This window comes from Solenopsis invicta, chromosome 14 (assembly GCF_016802725.1).
Source record: "Solenopsis invicta isolate M01_SB chromosome 14, UNIL_Sinv_3.0, whole genome shotgun sequence".
NCBI classification, from domain to species: Eukaryota; Metazoa; Arthropoda; class Insecta; order Hymenoptera; family Formicidae; genus Solenopsis; species Solenopsis invicta.
The window spans coordinates 1,921,181-1,941,666 of record NC_052677.1 but is presented as its reverse complement, the minus strand read 5'-3'; the positions used below and the strand labels follow the sequence as shown (position 1 = coordinate 1,941,666).

General features: G+C 42.2%; 3 protein-coding genes across 8 annotated transcripts in view; 1 reads left to right on the top strand and 2 right to left on the bottom strand.

Annotated features, from left to right (window-relative positions):
• Positions 1-20,486, bottom strand: part of LOC113005344 (oxidoreductase ptaE) — a 296,040-nt gene that overhangs the window by 91,176 nt on the left and 184,378 nt on the right. The window lies entirely within an intron of this gene.
• Positions 8,837-11,123, top strand: LOC105204387 (trihelix transcription factor GTL1). 4 transcript variants are annotated; one of them, XR_005576262.1, is made up of 6 exons: positions 8,837-9,126; positions 9,298-9,420; positions 9,611-9,873; positions 9,955-10,071; positions 10,157-10,298; positions 10,598-11,123. XR_005576262.1 is itself a non-coding variant. In XM_011173455.3 (6 exons), the coding sequence occupies exons 1-5, from the start codon at positions 9,027-9,029 to the stop codon at positions 10,294-10,296; spliced, it is 738 nt and encodes a 245-aa protein (XP_011171757.3). In that variant the 5' UTR covers positions 8,837-9,026; the 3' UTR covers positions 10,297-10,298; positions 10,598-11,123. The 4 variants fall into 4 exon arrangements, 3 of the variants coding, with proteins under 3 accessions (XP_011171757.3, XP_039313118.1, XP_011171758.3); XM_011173455.3 differs by having other exon boundaries at positions 9,955-10,066; XM_039457184.1 differs by having other exon boundaries at positions 9,955-10,066; positions 10,157-10,724.
• On the bottom strand, positions 12,621-15,129 carry LOC113002665. Of its 2 annotated transcripts, XM_026142214.2 has the most exons (5): positions 14,913-15,129; positions 14,463-14,714; positions 14,172-14,318; positions 13,499-13,766; positions 12,621-13,421 (listed from the first exon to the last, which is right to left on the bottom strand). In XM_026142214.2, the coding sequence occupies exons 2-4, from the start codon at positions 14,657-14,659 to the stop codon at positions 13,721-13,723; spliced, it is 390 nt and encodes a 129-aa protein (XP_025997999.2). In that variant the 5' UTR covers positions 14,660-14,714; positions 14,913-15,129; the 3' UTR covers positions 12,621-13,421; positions 13,499-13,720. The 2 variants fall into 2 exon arrangements, with proteins under 2 accessions (XP_025997999.2, XP_039313119.1); XM_039457185.1 differs by having other exon boundaries at positions 14,463-15,129.

The window sequence follows — 20,486 nt, the reverse complement described above, 5'->3', positions numbered from 1 at the left end:
GAGTGAAGACATCCGGGGACGTCATTTCTGTCGCTTCTCTCCGGCTGGCAAAAGATGCCGGCGCAACTAAGAACCCAGTACAGGGTGTGCTCGGCTCATCCGGCGCTGCCAAGTAACAACAAAGGGAAGGCGGTTTATCGTAGGGCGCTTCTCTGCCTTCCCATTGTCTTGCTGAGAGAAGGAACTGCCGCTCAAGGCGCATTGGTGGGATGTCGCCAAAGCGCGAAGGGTCGCTTCCTCGCCCTAGAATTCCCCGCCAGAAAAAGCACATCTCCGGCGGGAGGAGTGAAGGAGGCAGCGGAAGCTAGTTCTTCATTATATCCCTCAATACCAACCAGTGGAAGAGGCGCAAGAGAGACGGTGTCCCTCGCCAGCTGCCTACGGACATAAACCCCCACGGCGTTAGGGTGAACTACCGATCCACCATGGCAGGTAAAGTCTGGCAGCCGATGGGTCCAGGAGGCTTCCGGAAGCGTTCCTGTTGCACGCGTTCCTAGAGTCCCCTGACAAGGACCAGCGTAGGACAACCAGAAAAGTTTTAGTGGATACATTTTCTTTTTTTTGTTCACGGAGGGAAAATGCATTACACATATCTTAGGCCCTGGGTTTATGTAGGACTCACCCCAGTCTACGGGTGTGTAAGGGAGGCATACCCACTAAAACCCCTCCAGGTGTCCATTGCTGCTCCTTACTTATTTAAGGGGCTCCAAGAACGCGTGCACTATACTTCCAAAAGAGCCCCCTGGACCGGCAGATGCCGGCACATGCCAACCGGGGACATTATGTCTCCGGCCTTACAGGCAAGGCACTCCCATCAGACGGGAGAGAAGGACACCGTCTCTCCTTCTTTCCTAAGCTTGTATATGGGGACAAAGTGCGAAGGGCTAGCCGCGCTAAATACCTTCACATTCCCTCCCGCCGGATTAGGCGGGGAGACATGAAGTGGGGTTACCTCCCGTCTCACGGCAAAATGCTCGAGCACCCCGAAAAGCCCCTGCCCCGTCGTGAAGGAAGAAGGGAGGGCGGGACAAGAAACACTAGTAGTGCTTACAGCGCACGGCTCCCTCCAGCGTCACATGGCCGTGCCGGACAACCTAAAAGAACCCCCGTGGGGGCCCCCATTCTAGTCGGCTACCCCGGCCATTCGTAGCGTGGCAAAGGCAAGGTTCCTGAAGAACCCCACCCCGCAAACCACGCTGATTTCGGTGGAGGCCGATGGACCCTACCGTTCATTCCCCTGATCTTCACCGGAATCGAATAATTCATCCCACCCTTGCTTTGCCCCTCGTTTTACACGCTAGACTGTCTGCAGAGGAAGGAGAGATTTCCCCTACGTTCTCGCCGCTCCTGACTTCACGTATAGTAGAGAGCGGCTCTCCACCTCACTTTTCTTCCTTGACGACAATCTATTCAGCAAAGCCTCCCCCATCGACATCCGCGGGGAAATCACTTAGTCATCGTCGTCGCCGTCTTCTTCTCCGGGGGCCTCTTTTCCATCTCCTTCCTCTACCACTCCGTCTCTTCCTCTTCTCTTTCGCCTTTTCCTTCTACAACATAACTTGTTCGCAAAAGGAGACTGCCTTCCATGAGTTCTCCCTGTGAACCATCTTTTGGCGGGCAGAGAGACGTCGTCTCCCACCTCTTGTTTCAAGACTTTACGTAGCTCCTCTCACGCCGGACAGTGCTCCAGCGTATGCTGCGCGGAGTCCAAAAGGGCATCACAGTGGTGACCCTCAGCCGTCGGCTCCTTCCGGATACGACATAGGTACTCACCGAAACAACCGTGTCCGGTAAGCCTGTATCAATCTAAAAAACAAGCCGCCCCAGGGGGGCCCAACAACTTCTCTAAGCAGGAAAGGACGGCCTTCAGAACCCGGGTGCCAGCCGCCGACGGGTTATTGGCAAAATCATCTCGCCAGTCCTCTATCGCCTGCTGACAAGCAGCAATTCTCCTTTGCAGCGTCACAGCCTCAGAGTTGGTTGTGCCCCTCTGGAGGCAAGTGGCTTTCACCCAAACATACACTTCAGTCACATACACTTCAGTCCTGGGTATGCGCCACGTATTCTGCCGAAAGAACACCCATCAGGACCATGGTCGCCACACCGGTGCTATAGGCGCGTGCTATTCTCAAGGTCAGCCTTTGCACAGTATGCAAATTCTTTTTAATGACTGCCCAACGCCTCACCACATCAGACCGGGGCACTATACAGTACTCCGGATATAACGGCGTGTAGGTAAACGCGCCTCGCACTGACACCTGGACCACAAAGGTTAGGCTAGTGGGTACCTCTCCCCACGCCAGGGCAGGTCTAAGGGTGGTCGAGACCATTGGCCCCGTTCTAGATGAATGGGTGGGCAGGGGGCCTTTTTTTCCACGTGACGCAGGTGCTCTCCGGACATAGTTGCTTCGGAGAATACCTGCACGAGAAATTTAGGCGGAAGGCCTCTACAAGGTGCCACCACACCCAGGAGTAAGGGACACGGCGCAGCACATCCTAGAGATGTGCCCAGCTTAAGCGGACGAGCGCCGTGCCCTCACCGACAAGATAGGGGCCGGCCTCGACCTCTCTTCGGTAGTGGGGCATATGCTCGCCGGTGCTGACGGCTGCACAGCAATGACCTCCTTTTGCGACGCCGTCATGTTGCGAAATGAGGGAGCCAAGCGGGCGCGGGAAGAGGATTTCGACACGCCGCCGGAAAGAAGACGTAAGAGGGAAGAGGAAGCGTAGGCGGTTTCTGCAACAACATCAGCAGGGACCTCCTCCTCCCTGTTAATACAATCTGCGTGGGCACTGGGCAAGAAGAGGGTGAGTCTGTCGCCCTCTCCTTCCCCACATCCGGAGCTCGCTGGCGTCCCGGCGACAATAAATGTCGCCGTCGGGAAAATCTGCTGGTGCGACTCCTTCCACTTTAGAAAGGGAGAAGGAGAACCGAGAAGGAACAGTGGAGAGGGGGACCCTCTCAGCGCCAACTAGATCGGACAAAGGGCCCTACCCTCTTCATTGTTGAGGAGGTACACCTTGGGCGGAATCAGCGGCAGGGTAGTTGCCTGGCTGACCCGTCTGGGGCTTGGGATGCAGAAGTGAGAACCTAGGGCTCTTTATAGGGACCCGTCGCACACCTGACATCCCGGTTCGCGTGGCCGGGACTCGATTTCGGTCAAGTCTCGGTTGCTAACTCCGGAGGGGAGTCTCCGCTCTCGGGTGGAGACTCGTTTGGGTTAGGAAGGATCGCGGTGCATGCTTAATTCAATCCCATGATTCGTCCTGAGCCCAGACGACGGAAAAAATTGGGTTTTAGTGGGTATGCCGGCCAAGTCTAGGTCGGAGAGTCCCACATACCCCGCGTCCTGTCCCCACAGGCGCGGGGACCCATAAAGGCATTTCCCAACTATAAAAAAAAATGGATACACCTCTGCCGACAAATCTTGTCGGCAAAGGGAGTCCCACATAACCCCAGGTCTTCCCCAAGCCTGGTGATACGCGTAACGCGTTTTTCCTCCAACAAAAAAAGAAGATTCGCAACAAGGGATGACAAGTGACCAGGAAGTTACAATTCACGGGAGGTCAATTCAAGGATAACGTTTCTGCGAGAGTTACACCTAAGAAGTGGCAAAAACTTAAGGATATGACTAGCAAATTTAATGGAAATAATTTGGATTTTGATTGTTGGAAAAAGCAGGTAAAAAGAAGCTGCCTATTTCTGACAATTTAGATAACCACGGGACAAAAGCTCACCGGTAAGACGTTGAAGTGGTACTACTTAAAAGTCGACTATACCGGTGTCTATTAAGCTCTGACAATCTTTCAAGTGAGCTGAAGAAAATGTATGGACGGCGACCAGACCAACTGGCTTTACGACGCGAGCTAGAAGCAAGGACGTGGCCCCCTCGATGGTGACCCACCTTGACGTGGTGAGGGGGCTACCCTCTTCCTCGAGTCGCATTTGGGCGAAGAGAGATGGAGGGTCTAAAAGGTCACTGGGAAGGCATCTGCTTTCCATTAAAAGGCAGCTGCGCTGCCCAAGGCGCCTTTGGCGCGGCGGGCACGAGAAGCGGAAAGGCTGGCAATTCCCGTGTCTGGAGACGGAGTTGTTTTCACAGCTCGCGTCCTGGCACGGGGAGAGCTGGCTCCTCAAAGGGTAGGACGGGCCGGCGGAATCTCGGTGTCACCGAATCCGCCGGGCTGGGCTGTCTCCGGGCCGCCTGGACGTATTCCAAGGCAAGGTTGGAGCGGCGGGGGTGTCCCGGCGCGTGCATTGTGGGAAACTCTCCCCGATGCATCTGGTCGGGGCGGCCCTCGGGCAACTCGGACTTTTCCGAGGCAGGGCCGAGGGCGTGTGCGGACAGCGGCAAGGAGTTTCTGTGAAGGGACTAGTCCCGGAACGGAGCTCCTTGCCGCTCCCAATTGGACGAGACGGGCCGTTGGGATCCCGGTGTCAACCGGACCCAGCGGGTTGGGCCGTCTCCAGGCCGCCCGGAATTATTCCGGGGCAGGGTCGGAACGGTGGAGGACGTTCCAGTGCGCACCTCGCGGGAAACTCTCCGGCTGGACCGACCCCGGGGCCGCTCGGAAGTATTCCGGTGTGGGGCCCGGGGCGATGTTGGCTGGCCCGGCATTTCGCGACGGCGTCCTTTCCGAAGCGGGTGCCGGGCCGGAGTCTTGTCCCCCCAGGGGATTGTTTTCCTCTGGATGGACGTGCTGGTCGCCACGGCGGTTAGGGTGCGGAAGGGGCGTCGCTTCCATTACCCGAACCGTCCGTGGGGCCCCCCGGGTGACGCCACCCGTGACGGTGCCCCTGCTGTCGGAGGCGGGAGACCCCTGAAAGCCCATACGGGGCGAGTCCTTGATGGCTCCTCCGTATGGGTGTGTAAGGGGCTGGAGGCCAGTGCACCGGATGTCACATTCCCGGTGCCCGCGCCATAAGCCGACCCCCCGGGAGTACCCGGGGCACTCCTCCTCAATACTTGTATTGGGGCGGTGTGGGAGATACGCCGGTTGGTGCAGCCGTCACGGGGAGTGGGATTTTTTTCATAATGACTACTTCACAATCAAAAGTGCCGACAGTCACCCTTTCCAGGGGTGACGTAGAGGCGAGCGTTCACTCGCGGGGTGGCCTGGAAGGAATGAAAACTTCTTCATCCCTCCCAGATCTCAAGGGTGATGTCTCACCCGCCGAAGGGAGAGACCCTTTAAAGTACAAACGCGGACCCAGCACTGATGCCGGAGGGCTGGAATTGTTCAGCCCAACCGATGCACAAGGTGCTGGGAACAGCAAGAAGCAGGTACCCCCGTACAACATACGGGAGTTCCCGCCCCTTGAAAAAAAGGAGCAAGCGATAGCCACCACCGGCACTAAACCGGGCCCGGCCTGCAGCAAGGGCAAGAAGCCCGATAGTTGCAGTGCCGGCGCGGTAAACACCAGGCCAGGAGCTGAACCCGGATCATCCGGAATGAGGAGGGGTGACGCCTCACTATCGGCGGGCTCCGTGACCCCGCTGCCCTCGGATGAGGACGTCTTTATGGACGTCATATTTAAATGTAAATTAGTATATGCATTGTGCATGTCATAATCATATAAAATTTTACAAGATATTAAAAATAATTATAATAAATTGTCAAAATTCACGAGATGTCAATGATTCACAAGATAGCCAACTTCAGAGAAGAGATACACGTATGTCATACAACTCGGCAATACTTAATGAAAAATGTATTGACAAAAACGTGAAATTCTTTGACACATAATTACATTTCCATTGATATGAAATAATATTTCATATCATTATATCATATTACGATATTTATATTCTCCAATAGCCACATTGTGCGAATATTATTTTGTATAATGGTATCAGGAATTGATGAAAATTTTGAATAATTGCGCTAAGATGATACGTTATAACGTAGCAGTTTTGTTAAAATAAAGTTTCTAATAACATTCGTTAAAAATTAAATGGAGGGGTATACAAATTTTCAAGGATTTCGTCACCATTCGGTGATCATTTTATTTCTACATTTTCTTGTGTATTTTTTTTCGTAGAAACCGAAAATCATCGTCAGAATAACGCCACACTTAAGAAAAAATTGCTATATTGAAATAAAGTGAATAAATTATTATTCGCATCGTCATGAAATCGTCAATTATGCTTCAATAATTTAGAAATTAATTCAAAATTGAATCAAATCGAGTAATAATGCATTGCAAACCGTTAATTGGATTACATTTTTCTTTATAACATTTGTTTCAAGAAAATTAATAGTCTTATGACAAAAGCTTGAAACTATGATTAAAATTCAATTATAGCTTTCCAATTAATTCTCTTTACTAATTATTTTGTATTTCCACATTCGATTTAATATAATATTTGATTATTGGCTCAGAGTTTGCTCTTAATCAAATCCTCATGATTAAGTTAATTGAGTAAACAATTATCAATATTTTACAAAAAGTCAATACTCCTACATCTATTTTTGCAAAAGTTCGTAAATAATTGCTGATTATAATTTTTATGCTAGATTTCGTTATACAATTTAATAAATGTTGTCCTATCGGGGTTTGTATAACAATATTTATTAAAAAATTTTTACAACATATGCTCAAAATGGCCTCCTCCTAACTGTATACAAAGACGTGCTCTTCTAATTAAACTTCTTCCTGCATTCCGAATCATTTCTGGAGTGACTGTAGCAAACGCTTCCATGATCCGCATGTGTAATTCTTCTCGATCATTTACCGGAGTTTGGTAAACATATTCTTTTATGTGTCCCCAGAGAAAAAAATCCAGTGGCGTAAGATCTGGCGATCTTGGTGGCCAAGTTTGAGGACCTCCGCGTCCGATCCATTTCTCTGGGAACACACGATCGAGTAAACGGCGAACGTTTACTGAGTTGTGGGATGGTGCTCCATCATGTTGGAAGATCATGTCCCGACGTTGGCCTAAAGGCATATCTTCCAGCAAATTCGGTAAATCCGACCTTAAAAAATGTCGATAAATATCGCCATTTACTCGATCCGGTAACTCGAATGGTCCAATCTAAATTCATTACAAATTTTTACATGTTACAAAATATGAAAGAGAGAAAATAAGCACAAAGAAGGAGAAAGTATCTTACTATTGTGTCGTTGAATATTCCAGCCCATAAGTTAATCGTAAATCTTCTTTGGAAACTTCTTGGCATTGTAAGATACGGATTATCATTTGCCCATACATGGTAATTGTGAATATTAAATGTTCCGTCTCTTGTAAAAGAGGATTCATCCGTAAACATTATTTTATGTACAAATTCGGGATCCATTTCTTGTTGCTCCAGAAATCATGTACAAAAATTTATACGCCGAATGTAGTCTTGAGGCCATAAATTTTGAACTTTTGTGTAATGATATGCATGCATCTTATTATTTTTCAAAATTCTCTGAACTGTAATAAAAAAAGTAAAATTTATTATTCGGCACCAAGAACCGCTGTGACTGAAATAGGCCTTCCATTCTTGTGTCTCTGACCTGTACTTTTCGATAAATTAAGAGTACGACTTATCGTCCGAATACTTGTACACGCACCGGCATAAATGGTGTCCCTCTGCGCTGGCGCTCAGCTGCCGCACACACGCGAAGCCGCGCTCGTACGTGTTTCGCAAATTAATCGAATTAAAATTATTTTCTAATACAGATTATTTTAATAAGTAATTGTTTAAAGAGATTTACAAGTTTCATTAATTAATTAAAATTATGTCTCGATATAAAGTAACAGTCCCAAGAATTGAAGCTGTATTGCCGTGATGACATAATTTTAATTTATTATTAAAAATCATAATTTTGTTTAGATTATTTTTCAAACAAATCTTCGTATCCGAGTAAATTTCTTTATGCAATTAAAAATTACAACAGCGCGCGACCAACCACGGTATCCCATATACCGCCCGTATAGGCGCAAGGGACAGCATTTCTGTCAATTTCTCGAGCGCCTCAATGCATGTCTTTCTCTCTCGATCCAGTGTCTCTCTCGATCCAGTGTCGAGCGAGGAAGATGGGGTATCGAAACGCCTCCCACTACTTTCTGCCGGCACCCCGACCTCCGCCGCGCTGCCAAGAAACACGTACGTGCGCGCCTCGCGTAGTCGCGTGTTTCGGCAGCCGAGCGTCAGCGCGAAGAGACACCATTTCTGCCGGTGCGTGTACACGGATCTTGATTAATACATGCAAGTATATATGTAACAGTGTTGCTTTATGCATTTGTTACAAAACATATGAACACAATTATCAAAAACAAAAAACGAAAGATAGTAACATGGAGTATTCAAACGCAGAATATTGTGACATGTTGCTAATTTACGGCGAATGTGGCCAAAATTCTAAGGGTGTGTTCTCATTTGCTGATTTTCAGTACCGTATCCAGTAGCCGCCATGTTGTACTGAATATTTTACTGGACGAGCGTTCCCTTTCTCTAGTATAGTAGTTTCAGTAAACTTGATCGTTTTTCCACGTGCTTCGGTCGTTGTCTTTTCGTCAGAACGTATTTACATGATTAATTTGGAATTAAGAAGGTATTGTTTTTCTTCTTTACTTTTTTTGAGATTATGTAATTGTTTAACCGTACAATTTATATATATAAATACCTATAATATTACGCATAAAACATTGAAATCTTATGGATATCTAAAAACATCAAATTATTTCTAGAAAATTATTGAAAAGTTATCAAATTATTTTTAGAAAATGTCGAAAAAACATCTTAAAATACATTTTTAAGATGTTTGTCACATAAAATTAAACTTTGAAAAGATATCTTCGAGACGTCTTCACAGATATCTGAAATAATATCTCAAAATAGATAAGATTTCTTTTAGATCTTTATATTCTTTTAGATAAGAAATGTCCTTTTAAAAATTGCAAGACATCTCAAGACATAGCAAGACGTCTTTTAGAAATCTAAAGACATCATTTTGTTTATTTGGGTATACATTGTTTTGTATATTGTTTTATTTATTAAAATTCTATAATCAGGATTAATTCGGATGAAAGAAAATGGCAGAGAGAAAAGAACGCGTTCAGTTTCTTGACGCCGAATCCAATGAATTATATGAGTGCTTTTTATCCCCCGAAGATGCTCGGCGAGTATCAGCAGGTAAGTCTTTTTTGCAATAATATAATTATTTCATCTTTGTATTCAGATATGTCTGTACAGACATAGTTATACCAAAAATTATTTTTAATTCTTGTATGTCTCAAGTGCTGAAATGTAATTCAAAACAAAAATGCACATTATTTATTGAAAATTGTTTATGCAATTTTATAGATATGATATTTGCCCAGCACGTCTTCAACGGATTAATTCGTGAGAAACTAACAAAAAGAAATTCTAATGAAAGCGAGACTTCACCAGCGCATGAAGCCACTGCAGATAATACTGATAATACAGGTATAAATTTGATTTATTTTTTATCAATATCAATGATAATTAGTAATTCCTATTCACGATGAATATATTGAAATATTAAAAAATGTATGAAGATTTGTATCAATTGATATTGTGTTTATTATTCATGATTAAATAACAAATGGTTTAATTAAGAAATTGTTTTGCATTAATAAAATTCATGTATTTACAGTTCGTGAAGGAATAACCTGGACACACGAGCAAACATTGCTGTTAATTACTACATATCGGCAAGAATATTCAAAGATGGGCAATGGTAAATTACTCTTGCGAAAGTTGTGGCAGCTGGTTGCCGAAAAGATGAAAGAGAATGATCACAACATTCCAGCAACCAAATGCGCCACAAAAATGGATACCCTAAAACGGCAATATAAAAAAGTGTTAGACCACAATAAACAATCTAGCAACGATTTAATGACGTATAAGTATTTTGATGTAAGTGTATTATAATTGTTTGCATTTTATTTCTTTCGAAAACATATTTCTCGTGTTAATCATATATTTTATTGTTTCTAGGAACTAGACGAGATTTTCAGAAAACAACCTTGGGTGAAACCGGTTGCGATTGCAAGCTCTGAATTGCAAGATAAAACGTTCGAAAATATAGATGAGCGTAACTCGTCCTCAGGTAACGTAAGTGTACTGTATTCATAGGAATTAAATATGAAATACGATATGTATAATATCTGTAATAAATGTATGCACTCCAAATTTATAGACGCAGGATCAAAACGTAAAAGAATTCTAGAAGATATTTTAGAAGAGAGAAAAAATAAAGGAGCGAAAACAGAAGAGTACAGAAACGAGAAACTTGGGCTTATGAAGGAGCTGATTGAGATATTAAAAAAAAAGCAATGAAGGTAAGTGTGACATACAATATGTATAATTATTATTAAAGCAAACGTGTTGTGTGTTCACGAGTAAGTTCCAGACGTTAATAACAAAACTATATTTTTCCAATTTCTTTTTTTTTTTATAACAGTGCCAGCTGCTTTTTGCCTTCACTTATAAAGTCTACAAACAAGCATAATAACAATAATAATAATCGATGTAGTTGGTTGTAATCAACGATTTGGCTGTGACAGAATGAACGAAGACTTACATATCGAAAAGATAAACTTCTTCATTACGCTAAATAAAGTGTTTTTATTTTTTCTAGATGCAGATGATAAAAAAAGCGGGTTATCCTGCGCAAGCCCACTTTGTACTGACAAAGGACGGTTATCTCTTAACACTACATCGTATCTCAGGAGACAATAAACCACTTATGTTACTGCAACACGATCTTTTGTTCAACACGGTCTCTGTTGATTGAATTATTTCTGGGAATCACTTGGTATCACCTTAATTAAATTGAGAAATTGCTGCTTTATTTTTTTTTCTAAGATATCTTCTTCTAGAATTACGTTTCTTTCATGCTTTAATCCTTCATCTATAATAAAAGTTTTATACTTTGTACGTATAAAACAAGCATAGTTGTAATTTAGGATAACACGAAAAGAACAATACTGTGATTTTAAAAATAAACTAGGAGCTTTAGTATAAAACTGAAAATGTACGTGTGCGTGCGTCATCGATTTAGTTTATAGTTATTGCTATATCAATATCGCACGCATACATAGCTCAATTTAACTGGTGAAACTAACGTCGCTGATTTTCTTAAGTGTGTGTATTTAAGTAAATATATTGTTACGGTCGTGCGATATTTGTAATGTGTCACCGTATAGTTTATGTAATCGATAGTAATGAGTTGACGGTCGCTCGTTGACGACGGTTGTTGTTATGTTGCTGACGTCTGGAGCCTCGTTTCGGTGACAGACGTGTTCTAATAAACGTCTCAGTTTCTTTTAAAGAATCTGCTCAATTATTTATTGTGCGTGAGTGCGCGTGAGTGCCTTGTGCCACCGTCGGACGTAACAATATTTTTTTTTATTTACAAATATTAAAACAATTTTAGCAATAAGATTGGCAGTAAGATAATGCGTATGAAACATATTTGTAACGCAAATGATATCTTCTACAGTTAATTATCTTAAAAAAATATTACAGAAAATAAGGAGACATTAAATGTCTTATTGATGTTGTGTTTTATATTTTTATTATTTTGTTTGCTGGGATAGTGGACGTGCTTTCCAGCAATGTTACACTGTGTTACAATGCCGTTTGTGTACGTTGCTAGAAAGCATCCAATAAAATGTTACAAACTATATTTTATCTTTATATAAAACGAACTTACGATTTTTTTACGATCTGTCTCTCTGAAAGTTTTATTATTTTTTTATAAACAGCAATTATCAGTTTTATCAAATGTGGCTACGAAATAACTATCTGCTTTGGTTGCTTGATGGTGCTGTACTTTGAGTAGGAGACACACTATGCTTACAAATTTTGACAGTTATTTTGGCTAAAGGTTTTAATTCTTTAGGATAATTAGGTAGGTTTTAATTCTCTAAGGATTAATTAAATCAAATTCTGTTACAAAATAGAGAAGAAATGCTTGTAATATATATTCACGTGTGCTTCCTAAAATAATAATAATGTATTTATTAATAATAATGTATTCAAAGATCTCTGTGATGTAATAAAATATACTAAAAATACTCCAGTTGCTATACTTACTGCTCCTATTGCTACAATGAGATCAAAATGCTGGATATACGCATGAACAAATACTCTAAAAAGACGTGTCAAGATTTTTCTACAAATAGTAGCACAAATGTTTTGGGAAATAGCACATCTGCAATAAAAGACTTAATTTATTGCATATCCTACTAGAACAGGATTACTCCACATTAAATAACAAAAATAGATGCAAAACCTGTTGATACTAGAAAAACTGTTTCATTATTTATTTGAGCTTCAATCCAATGCATAAAAAGAGCGACAAATTGTGGAGCTGATAACGCTGTTGGCTTTTTATACTTTTCACTATCTGCCCACAAATTTTAAACATTGTTGGTACGTTTATCTTATCCATATGGTAAGTCTTCGTTCGTTATCACAGCCAAATCGTTAGTTACAACCAACTACATCGATTATTATTATTATTGTTACTATCGTTGTTTGCAGACTTTATAAGTAAAGGCGAAAAGCAGCTGGCACTGGCATTGATCAGCATATTTTCAATGAAGGAAAAATATAAGGAAAGAAAGAAATATAATATAATGAAATAAAAAAATAACTTTTATATTTGAGTACAAATAACTTTATTTTATTCAGTTTACGCTTTTTTAAAATGTTGATAACATTGCTAATAAATCTAACGATTACAAATTCGAGATAACAATAGTTTCAGTTTAAGATTGCGTTCCAAATCCGACAAACCATATTGCAGTCTAAAGAACTGAAAAGTCAATTTAATAATTGATATAAAATGTATATTATAATATTATATATACAATAATATGAGCAAGATCTGCTTAACCGAATTTTTTCTTGAATTATTTCGTGTATTACTCCATGAATCTACGTGTTAAATTCTCACGTTTTAAGAGTCCTCCATTGCGGTCTTCGACATTTAAATCAAGTGGACGTAATTCTACAACCATATTATTTTGAGGATCTTCTATTAATATTGGTATTTCTATTTCATCGCGTCTCAATAAACAAATATTGTGTAAAACGCAACATGCGATAATATAGCGCGGTATTAAATCTGTTCGTGTCATTGGAAGTTTGTCCAGTAAACAACGCCATCGTCCTTTCAACAGTCCTATAGACCGTTCTACGATCATTCGTGCAGATGACAATTTCTTGTTGAAAAGGTTTTCGGCCGCTGTCAGGTGACCATTATCTCTATACGGCACCATTATATGTCGTTGTATCGTGTATGCTGCATCTCCGAGTAAATGGCTGTCTTCCGGAAAAAAATATTCATTGCACTTTTGCTGCAATCCGGAGTACATAAAGGTTCGCATATCATGAACCGATCCTGGCTGCCCCGCGTAACAATGAATGAATCGCAGTTCTGCATCGCATACAACCTGCACAATGCATTAGAAAATGATTATTTGCTATTGGGATTCACATAGTTGATCATTATTATTAGTTACACATTTACCTGTAGCTGTATTGCATGATAATGTTTCCTGCATACATATGCTTCAGGATGTACTTTAGGCGCAGTTATTTTTACGAGTGTGCCATCTACTGCACCTATTATTCCTGGAAACTGGTATTGTTGTTCTAGTTTTGTCCAGGTATTTTCAGCTTGTTCCCTCGTTGGCCAAGATATAAATACATTTGGCAATTTATATAAGGCTTTTACAACCCTTAATACACTTCACCAAGCAGTTGCTTTTCCAATGTCGAACTTTGTGCATACTGATCTATAAAGGGTCATATTAAGTGGAAAACAACAAACATTTCTTTATTAAGGGTTACAAAGTAATGTTCATTAATAGCATTATTTTTCATTTAAATTGTGATAATAATCAGTTTTTAGGAAAAATGTACAAATATTTATCAAACTATTTTTCTGAAAACATATTTTTATAACAAACTTTAAGATCTAAATTTATAGACGTTTCTCAAATATCAAGATTAGCCTATCTTTGTTTCATGTACGATAAAACGTTGTACGTGCAACAGAGACAGGCTGATTTTGAAATCTGAGAATTGACTATGAATTTAAACCTAAGAAATAAATAAAATGAAATAAATAAAATTATAAAATTGAAAATATTTAGTTCAATTCAGTGATAAATTTTGTAAGATATTTTTTATTTTTTTACCTGTATGCGTCTGGAGTTGCTAGCATCCATAGTGCAACATATAGTTGTTTACTGGCTGATATGGGATACCTCCCAAAACGTTCTGGCCACTTTTCCAAATCTGGTCGAATGAGGTCTAAAATGTAGCCATAAGTATCTCTACGTAGACTACAAAAATGTTAATGAACATGATTAACTTAGAATTTTGAAAATAACATTAATTTATTTTAAATGAGTGAAAAATATTGCATTTTATAGTATATGAAGGATTATCACTAGTAATAATATTTTAGAGAATAACTAATAACTTACCGAAAATTGGATTTAAATTCCTGATCGTCGTATAAAGCAATAACTTCGATAAAATGTTGCAATCTTGGCCTTTTGTCACGAATTACACGAATCTCATTTAATAACAATTCATCGATATCACTATCAGAATCACTTTCATCAGACGAATCCAGATATTCATTGACAATTGTAATCAATGCAGCGTTGTTCATTGCCATTCTTTGTATATTTCGAATGCGTTGTTTATCGAAATTGTTACGCTTTTTTCAGTTACTACAATAAATGTTATAAAAAAGAAATGTTTTGTACCAGAAATATTATAAGAAGGAATTATTTTTAATGTAAAATTTTGTAATTTTTTTTACTTAGTAATACCTATTATCAGAGAAGTATCTCTCTGGTAATACTTCTACATGCATAAGTTTTTGAAAAATTTTGAAAATGATCAACAAACATGATATTTTTACTCACCAATTTATAAATGAAATCAGCCAACTATGAAATTAATACAATTATAATTTTATTTTCAATTAAAACCTCACTAAAAAACATGTGCGTGAATATGAGCTACGTAGGTTATGCTTTTACTGAAACTACTTTACTAGAGAAAGGGAACGCTCGTCCAGTAAAATATTCAGTACAACATGGCGGCTACTGGATACGGTACTGAAAATCAGCAAATGAGAACACACCCTTAGAATTTTGGCCATATTCGCCGTAAATTAGCAACATGTCACAATATTCTGCGTTTGAATACTCCATGTTACTATCTTTCGTTTTTTGTTTTTGATAATTGTGTTCATATGTTTTGTAACAAATGCATAAAGCAACACTGTTACATGTATACTTGCATGTATTAATCAAGATCCGTGTACACGCACCGGCAGAAATGGTGTCTCTTCGCGCTGACGCTCGGCTGCCGAAACACGCGACTACGCGAGGCGCGCACGTACGTGTTTCTTGGCAGCGCGGCGGAGGTCGGGGTGCCGGCAGAAAGTAGTGGGAGGCGTTTCGATACCCCATCTTCCTCGCTCGACACTGGATCGAGAGAGACACTGGATCGAGAGAGAAAGACATGCATTGAGGCGCTCGAGAAATTGACAGAAATGCTGTCCCTTGCGCCTATACGGGCGGTATATGGGATACCGTGGTTGGTCGCGCGCTGTTGTAATTTTTAATTGCATAAAGAAATTTACTCGGATACGAAGATTTGTTTGAAAAATAATGTAAACAAAATTATGATTTTTAATAATAAATTAAAATTATGTCATCACGGCAATACAGCTTCAATTCTTGGGACTGTTACTTTATGTCGAGACATAATTTTAATTAATTAATGAAACTTGTAAATCTCTTTAAACAATTACTTATTAAAATAATCTGTATTAGAAAATAATTTTAATTCGATTAATTTGCGAAACACGTACGAGCGCGGCTTCGCGTGTGTGCGGCAGCTGAGCGCCAGCGCAGAGGGACACCATTTATGCCGGTGCGTGTACAAGTATTCGGACGATAAGTCGTACTATTAATTTATCGAAAAGTACAGGTCAGAGACACAAGAATGGAAGGCCTATTTCAGTCACAGCGGTTCTTGGTGCCGAATAATAAATTTTACTTTCTTTATTACAGTTCAGAGAATTTTGAAAAATAATAGGATGCATGCATATCATTACACAAAAGTTCAAAATTTATGGCCTCAAGACTACATTCGGCGTATAAATTTTTGTACATGGTTTCTGGAGCAACAAGAAATGGACCCCGAATTTGTACATAAAATAATGTTTACGGATGAATCCTCTTTTACAAGAGACGGAACATTTAATATTCACAATTACCATGTATGGGCAAATGATAATCCGTATCTTACAATGCCAAGAAGTTTCCAAAGAAGATTTACGATTAACTTATGGGCTGGAATATTCAACGACACAATAGTAAGATACTTTCTCCTTCTTTGTGCTTATTTTCTCTCTTTCATATTTTGTAATATGTAAAAATTTGTAATGAATTTAGATTGGACTATTCGAGTTACCGGATCGAGTAAATGGCGATATTTATCGACATTTTTTAAGGTCGGATTTACCGAATTTGCTGGAAGATATGCCTTTAGGCCAACGTCGGGACATGATCTTCCAACATGATGGAGCACCATCCCACAACTCAGTAAACGTTCGCCGTTTACTCGATCGTGTGTTCCCAGAGAAATGGATCGGACGCGGAGGTCCTCAAACTTGGCCACCAAGATCGCCAGATCTTACGCCACTGGATTTTTTTCTCTGGGGACACATAAAAGAATATGTTTACCAAACTCCGGTAAACGATCGAGAAGAATTACACATGCGGATCATGGAAGCGTTTGCTACAGTCACTCCAGAAATGATTCGGAATGCAGGAAGAAGTTTAATTAGAAGAGCACGTCTTTGTATACAGTTAGGAGGAGGCCATTTTGAGCATATGTTGTAAAAATTTTTTAATAAATATTGTTATACAAACCCCGATAGGACAACATTTATTAAATTGTATAACGAAATCTAGCATAAAAATTATAATCAGTAATTATGTACGAACTTTTGCAAAAATAGATGTAGGAGTATTGACTTTTTGTAAAATATTGATAATTGTTTACTCAATTAACTTAATCATGAGGATTTGATTAAGAGCAAACTCTGAGCCAATAATCAAATATTATATTAAATCGAATGTGGAAATACAAAATAATTAGTAAAGAGAATTAATTGGAAAGCTATAATTGAATTTTAATCATAGTTTCAAGCTTTTGTCATAAGACTATTAATTTTCTTGAAACAAATGTTATAAAGAAAAATGTAATCCAATTAACGGTTTGCAATGCATTATTACTCGATTTGATTCAATTTTGAATTAATTTCTAAATTATTGAAGCATAATTGACGATTTCATGACGATGCGAATAATAATTTATTCACTTTATTTCAATATAGCAATTTTTTCTTAAGTGTGGCGTTATTCTGACGATGATTTTCGGTTTCTACGAAAAAAAATACACAAGAAAATGTAGAAATAAAATGATCACCGAATGGTGACGAAATCCTTGAAAATTTGTATACCCCTCCATTTAATTTTTAGCGAATGTTATTAGAAACTTTATTTTAACAAAACTGCTACGTTATAACGTATCATCTTAGCGCAATTATTCAAAATTTTCATCAATTCCTGATGCCATTATACAAAATAATATTCGCACAATGTGGCTATTGGAGAATATAAATATCGTAATATGATATAATGATATGAAATATTATTTCATATCAATGGAAATGTAATTATGTGTCAAAGAATTTCACGTTTTTGTCAATACATTTTTCATTAAGTATTGCCGAGTTGTATGACATACGTGTATCTCTTCTCTGAAGTTGGCTATCTTGTGAATCATTGACATCTCCTGAATTTTGACATCTTATTATAATTATTTTTAATATCTTGTAAAATTTTATATGATTATGACATGCACAATGCATATACTAATTTACATTTAAATATGATTCAATCAATAAAGCATTTCAATATTATCGTAATTACTTCAATGTAATAACAAGTTCACAAAAGTGCAAGAGCACTCACTGTCATTGTATCGTCACTGAGCGCGCGATCTTTAGACTACCTGATTCGCCTACTGTAAATACTTCTCATTTGAAAAGTATTATAGCCTCGACATTTTCGTATTAGGATTTTTGTCTTATTTTTAAGTAAGGAATACGTTATTAAAATATAAATGATGGATTGTGGGACACCCTGTATACAGCGGAGGCCCTGGCCCAAAAAGCCGAGGCTGAGAGGGCGAGAAAACTCAAGCGGGACTATAGGGCAATATTGGATACCGATATAAAGCCCACCTCAAAGCGCGCCACGAGGGCGAACAATGAGGTCCTCGAACGTGCCGAGGAATTAGAGCGGTAGCCGACGGCAGCAGTGGCTGCCGTCATGACGCAAGGACTAGGTATGCTGGCCAAGTCTGTGGAAAGGTCCACGAATATACAGGGACCGATCCGCAAAGACCTCTGCCTGGCATACACCGAGTTAACAGCCGGCCTGACCACAATCCTGGCCAGGCAGGAGGAGGGAGACGAGGCGCGACAGCGCAGAGAGGACAGTGCGGCCCTGGACAAAGCCAGAGTCAGATGGGCCTCCGAAAAAAAAAACTGGAGGCCAAACTTGAACAGCTACGAGTCCGGGTCGCACTGTTGGAGGAAAATGCTCCTACCCGAAGGGATAGGAACACCGATGTCGAGACAGATCTGGACCTCGACACAGAGGTGATAGACGCTTTGACGGGGGAGGCCCCCGACCCACCGCGTCCGACTTTTTCGGATGCAATGACGGGGGGGCCCCCCGTCGGAGAGCCCAGCGAGGCTGCAACCACCCGGCCAAACAAGTCGGTGATTGTCAGTGTTAAAAAATTAAAGGAGCCATATTACCGTCCGCCGCTCAAGGGGGTTTGCAAACAGTTGAACCACCTATCAAATGCGGCGGACGTGAGGGTCGGCCCCGCTCCTCCCTCCTCTTTTCCTCCCCTCCCCCCTCCCTCACGCCCTGTGGGGGGGGGCGGGTCGGACAAATGGGGAGGAAGAGAGAAAAAAGAAGAAGGCAATAATGGAGGACGGCCTTCCGGAGGCCCTAAACAGGGTCCTCCCGGCCCTTCTCCGCGAACTGGGTGTCCTCCCTGCCAACAATGTTGCAGGGCAGGGTACCACCCAGAAGAAGAGGGGAAAAAAAAGAAGAGCTCGGCGGGGGATAATATCCCCCGCATCGGAACCACAGCCCAGGGCGGAACTGGCGCGACTACCAGCGGGCGGACCAACGGCAGTCCCCCCGCAGCTAGACCAACAGCGCCCTCCGTTGTGGAGCTTTGGACCCAAGTTATTGGACAAAGGGCCAAGAAGAAGGTCGCCCAGGTTGACAACAACAACACGGCGAGACCCCCTCCCCCTAAGAACCCCCCACCCCCCCCAACAACATCTTCTAAAAAAAAGAAGAAAAATGGGGGGCAAAAGGGAGGTCAAGGAGGATCCGGGGGCTCTCGACGGGAGCCAACGCTCTCGGGCCGGCCAAGACACCTAAGATCCGGCCGCCGACCACGGCGGCCGTAACCGTAACTTGTGCCGACCCGGGATCGTATGCGCAGGTCCTTAAGACAGCGAGGGAGAAAGTCAACCTTTCCTCCCTCGGGATCGAGGATCTGCGCCCCCGCAGGGCCGTTACGGGCGCCCTAATCTTTGAGATCAGGGACGCCGATAACGGCACCAAGGCGGACGCTCTTGCCGAGGGCATAAGGGCGGCTGTGGGCGACAGGGACGACGTAAAGATAGCCCGACCATCGAAAACGGTCGAGCTAAGACTTACGGGCCTGGACGACTCGGTCACATCAAGTGAGGTGGCCGAGGTCCTAGGAGCCATCGGAGGATGCTCCCCCCACGACATAAAGGTGGGGGAGATCCGTAAGGCTCCCAATGGGCTGGGCACCTGCTGGGTGTGCTGCTACACATGCGGCGGCATTGGCCATCTGGCCAATGCCTGTAAAGAGAAGGCGAGCTGCCCGGTCTGTAAGAACGCGGGCAAGCCCGCAGAGCATCGGATTGGTGCAAAAGGGCCTGGCCAATAAAGTGTCAAAGGCACCCCTGAACACCAGGGGCCGCAGAGAGGCGGGACCGAGCACAACGCCGACCGCACTTCAGGCTGCGGCCCTCGAGGCAGAGTCTCCTCTTCCGCAAAGGGAGAGGAGAGTAAGAGACGAACCAGCCGTAAACTGTGTCGAGATGAGGGAGGTGGAGGAGCCTCGGGAGGAAGCTAACAGTGCCCCGTAGGCTCCTCCAGGCCAACCTGAACCACGCCAGGGCTGCACAAGACATGCTTGTGCAGTGACGGGCGGAGGCAAGTGGCGGGCTGGCCATCGTCGCCGATCCGTATAGGATCCTCGAGGGCAACCCCAACTGGATCGGGGATCCCTCGGGGAGGGTGGCGATGGTCAGCCATCATGTGCCGGGCGCTCCGCCGATGATTCCGGTATCG

What these genes read in the sequence shown, in the direction of transcription:
- LOC105204387 (XM_011173455.3), top strand. Translation starts at nt 9,027, where the DNA reads ATGGCAGAGAGAAAAGAACGCGTTCAGTTTCTTGACGCCGAATCCAAT. An exon ending in AGATAATACTGATAATACAG is followed by an intron (nt 9,421 to 9,610) that starts GTATAAATTTGA and finishes ATGTATTTACAG; the next exon opens with TTCGTGAAGGAATAACCTGG. An exon ending in TGAGCGTAACTCGTCCTCAG is followed by an intron (nt 10,067 to 10,156) that starts GTAACGTAAGTG and finishes CCAAATTTATAG; the next exon opens with ACGCAGGATCAAAACGTAAA.
- LOC113002665 (XM_039457185.1), bottom strand. Translation starts at nt 14,659, where the DNA reads ATGGCAATGAACAACGCTGCATTGATTACAATTGTCAATGAATATCTG. An exon ending in GAATTTAAATCCAATTTTCG is followed by an intron (nt 14,319 to 14,462) that starts GTAAGTTATTAG and finishes ACATTTTTGTAG; the next exon opens with TCTACGTAGAGATACTTATG. An exon ending in GCAACTCCAGACGCATACAG is followed by an intron (nt 13,767 to 14,171) that starts GTAAAAAAATAA and finishes GACCCTTTATAG; the next exon opens with ATCAGTATGCACAAAGTTCG.